The 12,554-nt window shown below is 36.3% G+C and overlaps 1 protein-coding gene across 6 annotated transcripts in view; it reads right to left on the bottom strand.

Moving 5' to 3' along the window:
- Positions 1 to 11,142: 11,142 nt before the first annotated feature.
- LOC148020970 (peptidyl-tRNA hydrolase, mitochondrial-like) overlaps positions 11,143 to 12,554 on the bottom strand; it is a 77,146-nt gene continuing 75,734 nt past the window's right edge. For 5 of the 6 annotated variants that reach the window (XM_087698803.1, XM_087698802.1, XM_087698805.1 and 2 more), the window contains one exon: positions 11,143 to 11,472. In XM_087698803.1, coding sequence (XP_087554929.1) covers positions 11,326 to 11,472 — 147 coding nt within the window. In that variant the 3' untranslated portion in view covers positions 11,143 to 11,325. The remainder of the gene's footprint in view (positions 11,473 to 12,554) is intronic. The other variant, XR_015694657.1, reaches the window with a different exon arrangement.

Below are 12,554 nucleotides of genomic sequence, written 5' to 3'. Positions count from 1 at the left end.
CAAGTTGAGCTAATAGTCAATAATGTTAAAGAGAGAACACAATATTATAATATTTTGATTAATCAAGTCAAGTTTATGAGATATTTATTATGTGTTTAGATGTTTGTTAGACATGCGTTTTAATGGCTACTAGTGCTAAGGTATGTGTATGGTAGTTTGGATACCACCTTACATGGCATCAAAGCTTTCCTAACTTCAAGGTTTCATGTATAGATAAACCCACTCCTTGTGATGCTAGATAAGATTACAAGCCATATATCAACATTAAAAAAAAATCCACCATTTGGAATCTCTGGTTAACTACTCTTTAATAACAATTAGTTTCAAATAGGTTATTTGAACTACTTTCCTTGGCTTTGGGTTACTTGGCAAACTTCTCTTAGAACTATGGTTAAAGTTAAAGCCTTTATGATTAGATCCTTAAAAAAATCACATTTTAAAGGTTATATTTAGGTTTCTCAAGAAACTAGTTTTAGTCCTTTTCGAAAGAGATACATATTATATTCTCTTTTACCATGATATATCTCCATTCTCATTTTAGAAAAGGTGCTTTATTGGCAAATAGCTTACTAAACATTTTTGGATTTTGGATGGACATTCATGTCAAAATCTAAGACCCAAATAGCTAATTATGATAAACGTTATATGCACCAATGCGATGGAAATCCTTCATAGCTGTATGTAATACATCTATTTTAAACAACTACATGAAGAAAATCCATTAGTTCAAATAATGAAGCCAAATATGGAGCTCTCAAATGTACGCATCACCAACTTTCTCCTCATATGTGTGACTATGAATTCATGGTAACCAAACAAACCTCAATTTGTATTACACATAATCAAAGTCTTTTCATGTTTTCCTCCACTCACATGCAACTCCTCATGAAAGGCAAAGGATTATGAAAAATTTCATGTGGTATTGGAAGTATAAAGTTCTTTACAAATCATTGAACATAAAAAGACATGAGGTCGGAGACTCTAGGCAAAATAAGGTTTGTACACTATTGCATCCAAATCAAAGATATCTGTATGTTTACTCCCACGTGCAATTTAACTTGAATACTATTATTATTTTTAAACAGACAATTCTAATGATAAGTGCATGTGCTGATGACAAGCAATTCATAGACCTTCATGTGCCAAATGTTTAGAGGCTAAACTATGAAGAATTTCAAGTTCATGTTAATGAGAGTGGAGAGGATCAAAATCTTTGATTAAAACCATGATCTCCTTGCTATGTTGGTAACATGTGGTGCATTTAGTAATGCAATGCACTATGATTATCATGTTCACCTTATTGGAAGCCCTTTGGTTAAACAATGTGATTATTGTTTGGAATTTTTCTTAATTATCTAAATAATAATGCAACTTGACAATGGATTTTTGTATCAATTAATATCTTCAAATGAGCATCTTTAAAATATTGTGAAAATATGAGATGTATTAAGCAAGGTGAAAATGATCGAGTATTTTGATTATTATCAAAAGCATTTGCTCGATCATGCTAATGATCTTCTACTGAAAGGTAATGAAGATGTGTGCTTCTTATATTAAATAATCTATTTAAATGAATATATGCAAAATGTTATGAAAAAATGAGATACATTATTCTAAATAAGGTGAAAAATAATTTAGGCATACCAAGGATGAGATAAAGAGAAAAGAGAGGAGCACTAGAAAAGAAAAGGATAACTAAAGAGAGGAGCACTAGGGAAAAAAGGGGAGTACTAGAAAGGAAACGAAAGAGGATAATCAAAAGTATAATTAACATATGCTAAGCACTCATAACAATCCAATTATAAAATTTTTGCATCTTTTCTTAGCCATTAATGCAAAAATGCACACAGAATTTGAATTCTTTAAATCTTACATTTGATACTATAATTTTTATCAAGAAATAATACACGTATGATTTTCCTAAAAATTGGTAGAGATGGTAGAAATATTAAGGGGGCAAATGTTTGTTACACTAATTGATGTGTTGCTCAAGTGAACACGCAAAATTGAGATAACTCTTTCATGGGTATAGTTGTTTGCTTAAGATTGTAAGGAAATGATCTAGAGAGGAGAGATATTGATGGTGTAAGAGAGAGAAATAGGAGAGAGAAAGAGTATAAGAGGTGAGAGAATAGGAGACTAGGAAGGGACTAGGAAAGATAAGCACCCATGAAACTACAAGAGACAACCATATTGCAAGAGTTGAAAATCCAATGTTGTCTTACATATATGTCACTTTGGTCATTACAGCTCCATAGGACATGTTCCATCGAAAATTATAATAGTTGAAATTACTTTGCTACAATCCATCACATTCAAGCTCTATAAAAAGCCTAAGATCCATTTATTGATAGTGACATAGATAAGACACCTTGTACTACCCATGAATGAAGAACTTAAATCTCCAAACACCTAAAAAAGAATAAATGGACTTTAGGTTGAGAAGAAAGTATTATATTAGTTTGCTACAATCCATCACCCTTCAAACTCTAGAAAAAGCTTAAGATCCATTGAGTGTTGATAGTGATATAGATAAGACACCTTCCACTACCCCATAAATGAAGAGCTTGAATCTCCAAACACCTAAAAGATAATTACAAAAATAATTGTTGGACTTAAGGTTGAGAAGAAATTATTATATTAGTATTCTAACTTTGACTTAGGAAGGTGGAAAGCTAATGGATGTTCATTAAAGAAAACATACTTATGACAAAATGTAAGCTTGGCTATATGAAAATCTAAATAACCTTGAATAGCATAAGACAAATGAGATATATGAGTGCTTTAAAAAATTGTTGGATGTAGGATTGCAAAAATGTGCACACACAACTTGGAGAGGAAGAAGTTTAAGAGGCACACAACACAAAGTGTCTTGAGAAGTATCAACTTAGAAAATTCACACAACTAAGTTTGCCTTAGAGTGAATGAGCATATATACAAAGATGGGGGAAATAAACCTCCCATAGGGAAAATAGTTCCCCAATGGTTGTAAATTATCGAAATTGATAATCAATCCCTCTTGAGAGTGATATCGTAATTGAATAAGAGTTGACACTCACGTGTAAGGAAGTGCATGGCCTAATGGACTATGATTAGTAAGCCCAAAATTTTATGAAAAGGTTCCAACTTCTCATGAGGCAAAGCCTTTTTGAAGATATCAGCAAGGTTTCTTGTATTGGCATTGACCAAGCCAATCTCTCTTGTCGAGAGTCTCCTAGACATTAATTATAATGGACTTCAATGTGCTTAGTGTGAGCATGTGATACTTAGTTCTATGAAATTGCCAATGTGCTCTAACTGTTAGGGAAGATGGTCGTGCAAATGGCTATCTAATAGCCAAAATAAACCAAAAGTGGAAGTTGTCCTCATGTACTTAGCTTTACAATTAGAAGTGGCCATAGTGGGATGCTTTTTACTCTACCATGGTATGCAAGATTCGTTGAGTATGAAGCAAAACCATAGGAGTATCATCACAATCAACCTAGTAAGAATTTGTAAAAGCATGCAAATCTAGTGGGAAGGATCCATTCTTTGAGAACATCCCAAAAAGGGAAACAAGAGTTTTCCATGTGTGCAAGAATATGATATTCTTGTCTCCTCTACTTTGGAGATAGTAGAGTCCATTTTGTGGATTTCTCCTCCTTTTTAGCTAAAATTTCTAGAATGTGACATCTTTTGGTACTCCCAAAGCTCATAAAGCTAAAAAAAGATGTAACGAAAACAAGATGCAATTAATGCTATTGGTTTTGTAACTTGTGAGGCATTTGAATATTCTTTTTTGTGCCAATTGTATTTTCATGGTGCTAAGTATTACACAAATAGTGAAATATACTTGTCATTGCCTACCAATGCTTGATGCTTAGGCTATGCATAATCTTGCTTATACTCAAATTGCTAACAACCATCCAATTTTTTGCATTTTGTTTCTTTTTAAAAAAAACCAAGCTCATCCTTATCACATATACTAGAAATAGCTAGTGTATAGTAATTGATGCATAAGATGCACTATGAGAACTAGAACAATTATGACTAGATAAAGATGAATCCAATTTACAATCATGTGCTATCCAGCTCCACCATTTTGACATGATTTTAGAATTCTTGATAACTACTCAAAAATCAATAATTGCATTATTCAAATCTACACCATAAATAAGCTAAACTATGACTTCATTAGAAACCTATGTTGGGTGAAATTTTGTCTCGTTTGATGGTGAATTTGTTTACCCACCACTAAAAATAGATAAAAAAGTGTTGCACATGACTTGTTAGTGCACCTCTATCTCCTTAATACATGAAAGCAAATTTCCCTCCAAGTAGTCACATACAATAATAATTGACCGTGACTTGTAAAATAAATGTCTTCAAGGTATGAATCTTTGCTCTGGCTATGGCATCATTCTTTTGAGTATGTTTAATGAAGTCAATTGCCCACTTTTGAAAGGATTGATGGGCTATCAATATTGTTAATTTTATCTTATGCTTTTGGATTGGCACCTTCGTATGTTGACACTTATCTTAATGTTTTACAGATGTAGCTACATCTTTGGATAAAGTCAACCATCACAACCTAGATTGTAATTGGTCTTGAAATACTTTTCTTATAGTTGTATCTCCATTGAAGTTACTACTTACTATCCCTCTTTGTGCTTCTTGAAGTACATCAAGCATCTCACATTCACATATACATCTTTTCAATTGACCATCTTGTCCAAAAGTTATATCATGCAATCATTTGCTAGGTTGAGTCTTGAATGAGGAGACATGTGACTCTTGCCTCCTCCATTAGGCGACTAAGAAATTCATGCTCCAAGATTTATACAATGTCATGAGTCCAATAAGGGTGAGACTATTATGCCTCTTACAAAATGCAAAACAAGTGGGCATTTGGGAGATGATTTATGATTCCTTGTGTTGGTTCCCGCTTGCAACTCTGACAACTCGTTTACCGTATAATGCATATGTAGCAGTAGAAGTCATCTACCTATGTGTTCTATTGTGCATGGCTTGTTTACTGAATAAAGAAAATCTTGATGGTCTACAAAGAAAGTGAATGGAATTGCCAAATGATAATACCTAAAATTCTTCACAGCATAAACCATCCCGTCGATTGATAGAAATATTCAATGAGTTATCTACTTATGAAGCTAACACAAAACTACTTTTATAGGAAATTTTGAAGCATACGTGTGAACATGAAACTTAACTGTATAGTTTGGTCCATTCAAAGATTACAAGCAATTTCCATAAAGGTCTAGTTATGATTATATAGCTTAGAACAAACCACCTATATCAACTTGTACGACTAAGAAAGCACTAAAGGCCTTGGTATTGGTTGGAGATGAAAGGTTAATAGTAATCTATCTTTAAAATTTCATTGCAATTCTCATTCTTGATACCACATGCCATTGAATATAACCATTTTTACCCAAAGCTACATTTCAAAGAATTCAATTAGAGTCTATATTACTTGCTTCGTTTAAAGGCATACCCTAGTCTATCTAGGATTCAACTAGATATAAGAAATACCTATATTGTGGAAGGGATCCAAAATTGGATGCCAAACTGAGAGCAAATGTGCAAAATACCCAAACTTAAGCCAAAACCTACAAATTTTAGCCAATATCAAAGTCACCAATAAAAATGTAAACTATGTGGAAGTCAAAGGTAGTAGACATTAACTAGCAGGGCTAGAGATAGCAAGAGTAGTTGTTGGTTGAGCAAAAAAACCATTAGACAATACTGGCAAAAGCAAGCAGCATGAATAGGGTAACAACTTTAAGTGATGAGGGCTTCAAAGGTGCTTCAAAGGCTGCTAGTGGCGGTGCAATGAATAGAAGAGGTGACAAAAATAGCAACAATTGAGGTGGAGTTGCAACAGCTACCTAGGGAGCTATGATGCCAGAGATGGCAACAACAATTGTAGGTTTCACACAAGCAAGCCGTGGCAAAAGGTGGCACACAACAAGGTGATGATCAATTAATGGTGTGCACAATCTATGAGAGAGAATGTGTGAACTCGCATGAAGGCCATGGCTAGAATGGCATTGACCATGTGTGGAGCTTGACAATAATAGCTACAAGGGAAAAGGTAAGACAACAATGGCTTTTGGTTGTCATACCACTCTTTGCCTAGATATGAAATAACCATGTGAAAGAAAGAGAGAAAGCATAAGAATACTCAAATCACAATGATAAACAAATGTAGTTGGTTGAACGAATTAACGTATCACGAATGAATAATGATCCACATGATGTACTAAAGTGCACAAAATGTCTTTAAATAGAGAACCCTAGGAGTAAAGCAGGCTAGAAAGTCCTCACCCTAGGCATACTAGGTATATTGTCTTACCTACCAAATAATATGCACAAGGCATACATTGTACATATTCATGACCTTCAATTGGACCAATGCATCGACAATTTTTCAAGGTCAACATATACTATATTGAAGGTAACACCCTACCAGTGAAAGCAACACCCAAGATGTGGTTAGTTCACTTGAGATATTGTGGCAAAGACTCAATCAAAGCATTGTTATGCTAAGTAGTCAAGACTCCAGGTATTTTGTGACTTTGCCAAGGTATTATGTGAAACCTTAATGATGACAAGGGATTCTACTCTTGAGGTATTATCCTCAATCAAGGTATTGATGGTTTGAGAGTCTTGAGTATCATCATGGCATGTAGTCAAGGTATATGATCACAATCAAGGAATCACATTTGAGAGAAACATTGTTGCTAGTTACAATATTATATCTAAAGGAATTGTGAATAACATGTAAAGCTATGCTCAAGGTATTGATGGGCTTCAATCCAAGATGGGCTTAAGGTAATGAGAAAGGTTGAGCATTAAAATATTGCACTTGAAGCACTCTAGGTCACAATTAAGGAATTGGAGGTTGAGAGTCAAAGTATTATGGAGGTTGACAAATTGAGATGGTATGTGACATGCAATCGTAGTATCAAGTCAAGCAAAAAACCCCTAGTCAAGATGGTATCACAACATGTAGTGAAGATGTTATGTAGAGGAAACAAGGCAATGCAAGTTGGTTGAGGTAATGAGCCCTTAGAATCATTGAGCTCCAAAATGCTTGAAATACCAAAAGCTAAAATGCTCTTCCCTATGGCTTCAAATCCTATACTCGAGATATTGGTTCCATCCCCTTCACTTGAGGTATTATTGCATGCGTGTTACCACTAGTATTGGCCCTATGGAGGGCCCTCAAGATACAGTGCCTCCTACACTCAGCCATGGTATTGAGCCTTTAGATAGTCACCTAAGGTTTTAACCTTGTTGTAACTAGTTGAGTTTTTTACGTTGATATTCAAGGTAATGGGCCTTGAGAGACTTAAGTATTAAGCCACATAATACCCTAGTGTGTCTCTTTTGATTATAGGTCTAAAAAGCATGCCAATAGAGGAAATCATTACTTTTTCCACTAGTTCACAAGTGATGTGCAAGCAATTAGTACATTGAGCATTTAAAGTCTCCCAATTTTGCCACAAGCTAAAGCTCCATAAACCTTCCTATAGAAGGTCCAAAAATGCCAAACTTTGCATTGATCATTCTTCACAATCATAAAATGCAATTCATATTATACCAATGATCATGAATCATGGAACCACCATGCCACGAAAGCAAGTATGACTATGTATTATGCTTCCAACATCGCTCTCTAAGAAAATGAATCAAGATTATCCTTTGTTTTTGTTTTTAAGCTATTTCTTCTCAATAAATTATAAACATAAATGACTCTAATTTGCATGAACTCCTTTCTAGTTTCTATTCATCATATTCCGTCAAAACACTTCCATTCAAATTTTACCTTCTAATCTAGATATTATGTTTGGATTAACATTTTTTTTAAAAGGAAGAGCAAGTAATCACTCCCTACTCTTCAAGTACTCATGTCTCTTATTTTGACATTGTGGCACAAATATGAGCAAACTAAGAGAGTATATAGATTTTGAAGCTCAAGGAGCTCAACGTAATGGTTAGGCCAATATGGAACTCGTTCTAGGCAAAGTCTAATTTCTAATACACAGTCCAATAGCCAAAAGTTGATTTATGAAACTTGTAATCAAGCACCAAACCAAGTATGCTCTCTTCACTCTATCCCAAGAATTGAATGAAGTAATATAATAGGACACTTGAAGCTTGGTGTAGTAGAATCACCAAACCTTGTCTCCCTACCATTTTAATTTGATCTATTAAGAGGAGCCCTAATAGTCTCACAATTCAATTGTGTGCGTGTGCGGGGACAAGGATGGCTTTCTATCGGAGACAGCCTCTACACATCACCTGATGGGTTTGTTGTTCGCCTAAGGTACATGGATACACACTTGTCTCATGGTGTACGATGCACCATTGGACAGCTCGATGCACACTAGCTCCAAATTAAGACAGACAGACAACACAAACTCCCTCCCCCTCGAGGATAGGATTTGGCAACTTTGATAGCTCAAGTGAGAGACCAAGAAACACTACTTGTGTAGATACCTAATGTACTACAAGTTCGTAGGGCACTTCCATTGCTTGTTCAAAGAGGGATTTGGGACACTATCCAAGGTTATAGGAAAAGCTACTTGAATCCGATAGGCATAGTGAAAAAAGGGCCTACAACCTCAAGGAAGTTACTATATGTATATCCTCTACATCACATGCGTTCAAGGCCTATTTATAAATATCCTTATCTATGATTTTTTTTGGATAAAACGTAACCCTTTTTTATTCAATCTATAAATAGCTTCTCGGATTAGAGATGTCTTGGGCTCTTCTTACTTGACCTACACCACTACAAAGAGCCCCTCTTACAAACCCAATGTCAAACACATGAAGCCCCACACTAGCATGCACTCATGGAGTTCTACAAAGCATATGGACTACTCCCTCCACTATAGAGTCCTCATTGGTTCGAATGACACCCCCACCACAAGGAACCACCCTAAACATAGCCGTAGAGAGCTACAAAGCCTGTTGCCAATGCCCAACTAGTGCGCACCCTCACAGGAGGTATGCAAGACATCTTGGGATAAGTACCTCCTAAGCAAGCCTACATTGTACCTCACTTAGACATAAATTTGTACTCATCAACTATGTATTGTTTCGTGTTTATTCTCCACTTAGCTAGTCATAGCATTAGATGACAGCTTTTTGGGACATGGAAAATTCTCACACTTCTAAGATGTGACATTTTGGTCTCATAGACCGATTTGGCCTTTTGAAGATGTTAATATAACTTTCTTTCTTCTTTGTTTTCTCTCTCATTGTAGCTTTCCATCCTTCCATCCATTCTCCATCACAATCACAAGCAAAGAAGAAAGAGAAGAATAAAATTTGAAGAGATCTTTCCCCAAGCTCCCACACATAACCTCTCTCTTCACTCTATCAATCAAGCGATTTGCAATGGATCCCATGTAGTATGCATGATTCTTACTTTCAATTATTAACTGCAATGTGGCAAAAATTTGGACTCAGAGTACTTGATTTGGCTTTCAGCATGTAACTATTCGTATCTGCACAGTGCACCAGCACACAATAATATAGCCAAAACAGCCTCCATCACATAAAAGATCACTTTCTTTTCTTGAAGATTGTGATGGCATCATCTCACATTCTCATCATGACATTGGAAGTGCATCTTCTCACACAACAGAATGTTTCTCATGGAGTCATTATCCACCCCTTCATCACTCACCAACTCAAATTGTTTACTATGCTTGCAAAAACTAGGGGTTTTCAAAATAGCAGGACTCAGAGTACTTGATTTGGCTTTCAGCATGTAACTATTCGTATCTGCACAGTGCACCAGCACACAATAATATAGCCAAAACAGCCTCCATCACATAAAAGATCACTTTCTTTTCTTGAAGATTGTGATGGCATCATCTCACATTCTCATCATGACATTGGAAGTGCATCTTCTCACACAACAGAATGTTTCTCATGGAGTCATTATCCACCCCTTCATCACTCACCAACTCAAATTGTTTACTATGCTTGCAAAAACTAGGGGTTTTCAAAATAGCAGTTCTACTAGTTGGGAAAACAAAAATGCTAATAAGAGGTTTATTTAGAGATCGTTCATATGTCATTTTCACAATTATTTTTAACTAAGAATGGATCACAGATCATTTTTGCTCAAATCTCTCAAAACAGTATTACAAATATTAGCAAGCAAATATGAGCTAGATTGTCAATATGTCCAATCATCATTAGAATAGTGACTCCATAATCAAAAGAACAATGAGTCCTGCTCATCAGTATCAGACATTCCCTACATATTGTCAAACTCCAAACATGTTACAAATATAGTTCCACCAATGAAAGGGAGCAGAGCATGAAATGAACAATGAATGTACTAAAAGATCAGGGAATGTGACAATGAGATAAATTCAAGTACAATTCTGTAGTGGTGAGTAGTGTGAAGGGATTAGTAGTGTTGGGATTGAAGGTGATAGTGCATACATGAATAATTCATGTGTTGAGGAGGTTAGAAGAGGCTGCCTAAAATCTGTCAGAACAAATAAAGATCTCCTGTCAACAAAGCAGAGAAAGGAGAAGAGAACTAACCAAAAAGGAGAGAGCTCACCATCAGGTGATGGAAAGAGAAAGTGGGGAAAACTCAAGGTGGTGGGGCAAAGCAGCGGAAAGCACAGAAAGAAGGATCTTGTCTGTTAAAAAAAGGAAAAGCTGCAAGTAGGCTTGAAATAAGCCCACAATATCCCACCCAGAAATCTGCCTATAACTAAATCCTACCCTACTAACAACATAAGCAGCAGTAGAAGACATGAACAGCATGCATGATGAAGCACCTGATAGCATTCTATGGTGTTTAAATCTAAATAAAGCTCTAAGCCACACTGTGTGCAACTGGAAACTGGAATTTTGTGTCCGTGTCTGAAGTCAATGTAACTTGCCAAGCATTTGAGTGTTTCTTCCTCAGGTAAGCAGACACGTTGCACATGCTTCCTGCACTACTCCAAAGGTGATTGAATGATAACAGTAAACAAGACCGACGACATCCAAACAAGTTTAAGTATGTGACAGTACAGTTGATTATTTGAATGGCTGGCGAGTCTGTTCTTAATGATAGAGAGAAGCCAACCAGATTTCAAAGTTTCCACTTGCCATGAAAAATAAAACAACCAAACTTCTTTAAACTGCTTTTTGTTACATCTGGATGTACCTGTTACTGGGCATTCAATGGAAAAAATGGTACACTTGAGCTGATGAGACATGCCTATGTATACACCATATGAGTTACTGTGGCTTCATCCCGAAGGCATCATTACAGTCCCACTTCAGAGCCCAAGTAAAGAATCATGGGTGTGCTGCAGATTTTCCTTCTTTTTCACTTCTTTTCAGTTGACTCTTCTGAGTTCCATTGCATGTACTTACAGCATTGTCTAAACCATTCAGTGTCATATGCCTAATTATATCGATTCCTTGTGCTATTGAAATATCCATCTGCATTCCACTTTCAACATTAAACAAACCCAACAAAATACTATACATCACACTAAACACATATATCTAACATTATAGAATACACGTGCATGTGTGCGCACTATGAATCAATGATTTAAAATATTTACAAAGGACTCTCTCTCTCTCTCTCTCTCTCTCTCTCTCCCCCCCCCCCCCCGCCCGCCCCCTGAGTAAAGGGTAATTGTATTCATGACTGGAAAAGTACAAATGCCACAAATAAACTAAACAGGAAGCCGAGGAACTGAAGAAATTGTCATGTGCCAAGAGACCAAATCATCCCTATGGAGAATGCCCACATACTGCATGATACCAAACTGCCAGTGAAGAGGACCTCTCGGTCAAGCAATGTGACTTTGCACTCCAGAATGGGAATCACAAGGGCATGCATTCCTGGTAGTCCAGTTATACCAACCACCCCAGAAGGGTAGGAAGTGAAACACAATCTTCATCTGTAGCTGCAAAGCATCTGAAAATTTAGGCTTTCCAAATACCCAATCATGGAGAGGCATTTAGTTCCAACCGTATGACACCAGATCTCAGATAAAAGGGACCAAATCTTCTTGCCACCAGGCAGGAGATAAACTGATAATGGCATGTCTCCACAACTCTAGTCCAGAAGCAGCACAAACTATTGGAGATATTGCATCTAGAAAGCGCAAAAGCAAGAGGGAGACCACCCACCAACATTCACCAAATAAATACTTTGTATTTGAAGGGGTTTTGTTGAGCCAACCTGCTGTCACTGTTCATTTCCACCATTTCATGCTTTTATGAAGGCCCCAAATGGAGTTTCCCTTGTATGTTAGCAAATCACGATCCCTAATAAGAAAATGATAAACCTAATTTACCTATGCATGCTCCAAGCGCAACCATCCCTTAATTCTCTAATCTTGCCAGGGACTATTCAGAAGAAGTCTAAGGAATGGTTGTCAACGATGAAATAGTTTCCCATAAATCATGGCATCCTGTGGAAACATGAAATATCCTTCAGAGCAACGAAAAGGACATCAAGTTTTGTCTTGCCATTTGATTTAACATGGGTCTATCTTGTTGCTTCCCTT

Source organism: Lygodium microphyllum, chromosome 18 (genome assembly GCF_053477565.2).
Source record: "Lygodium microphyllum isolate KBCC chromosome 18, Lygodium_microphyllum_v1.1.10, whole genome shotgun sequence".
Classification (NCBI taxonomy): Eukaryota; Viridiplantae; Streptophyta; class Polypodiopsida; order Schizaeales; family Lygodiaceae; genus Lygodium; species Lygodium microphyllum.
The sequence above is the reverse complement of the archived record's forward strand: the minus strand, read 5'-3'. Positions and strand labels throughout refer to the sequence as shown.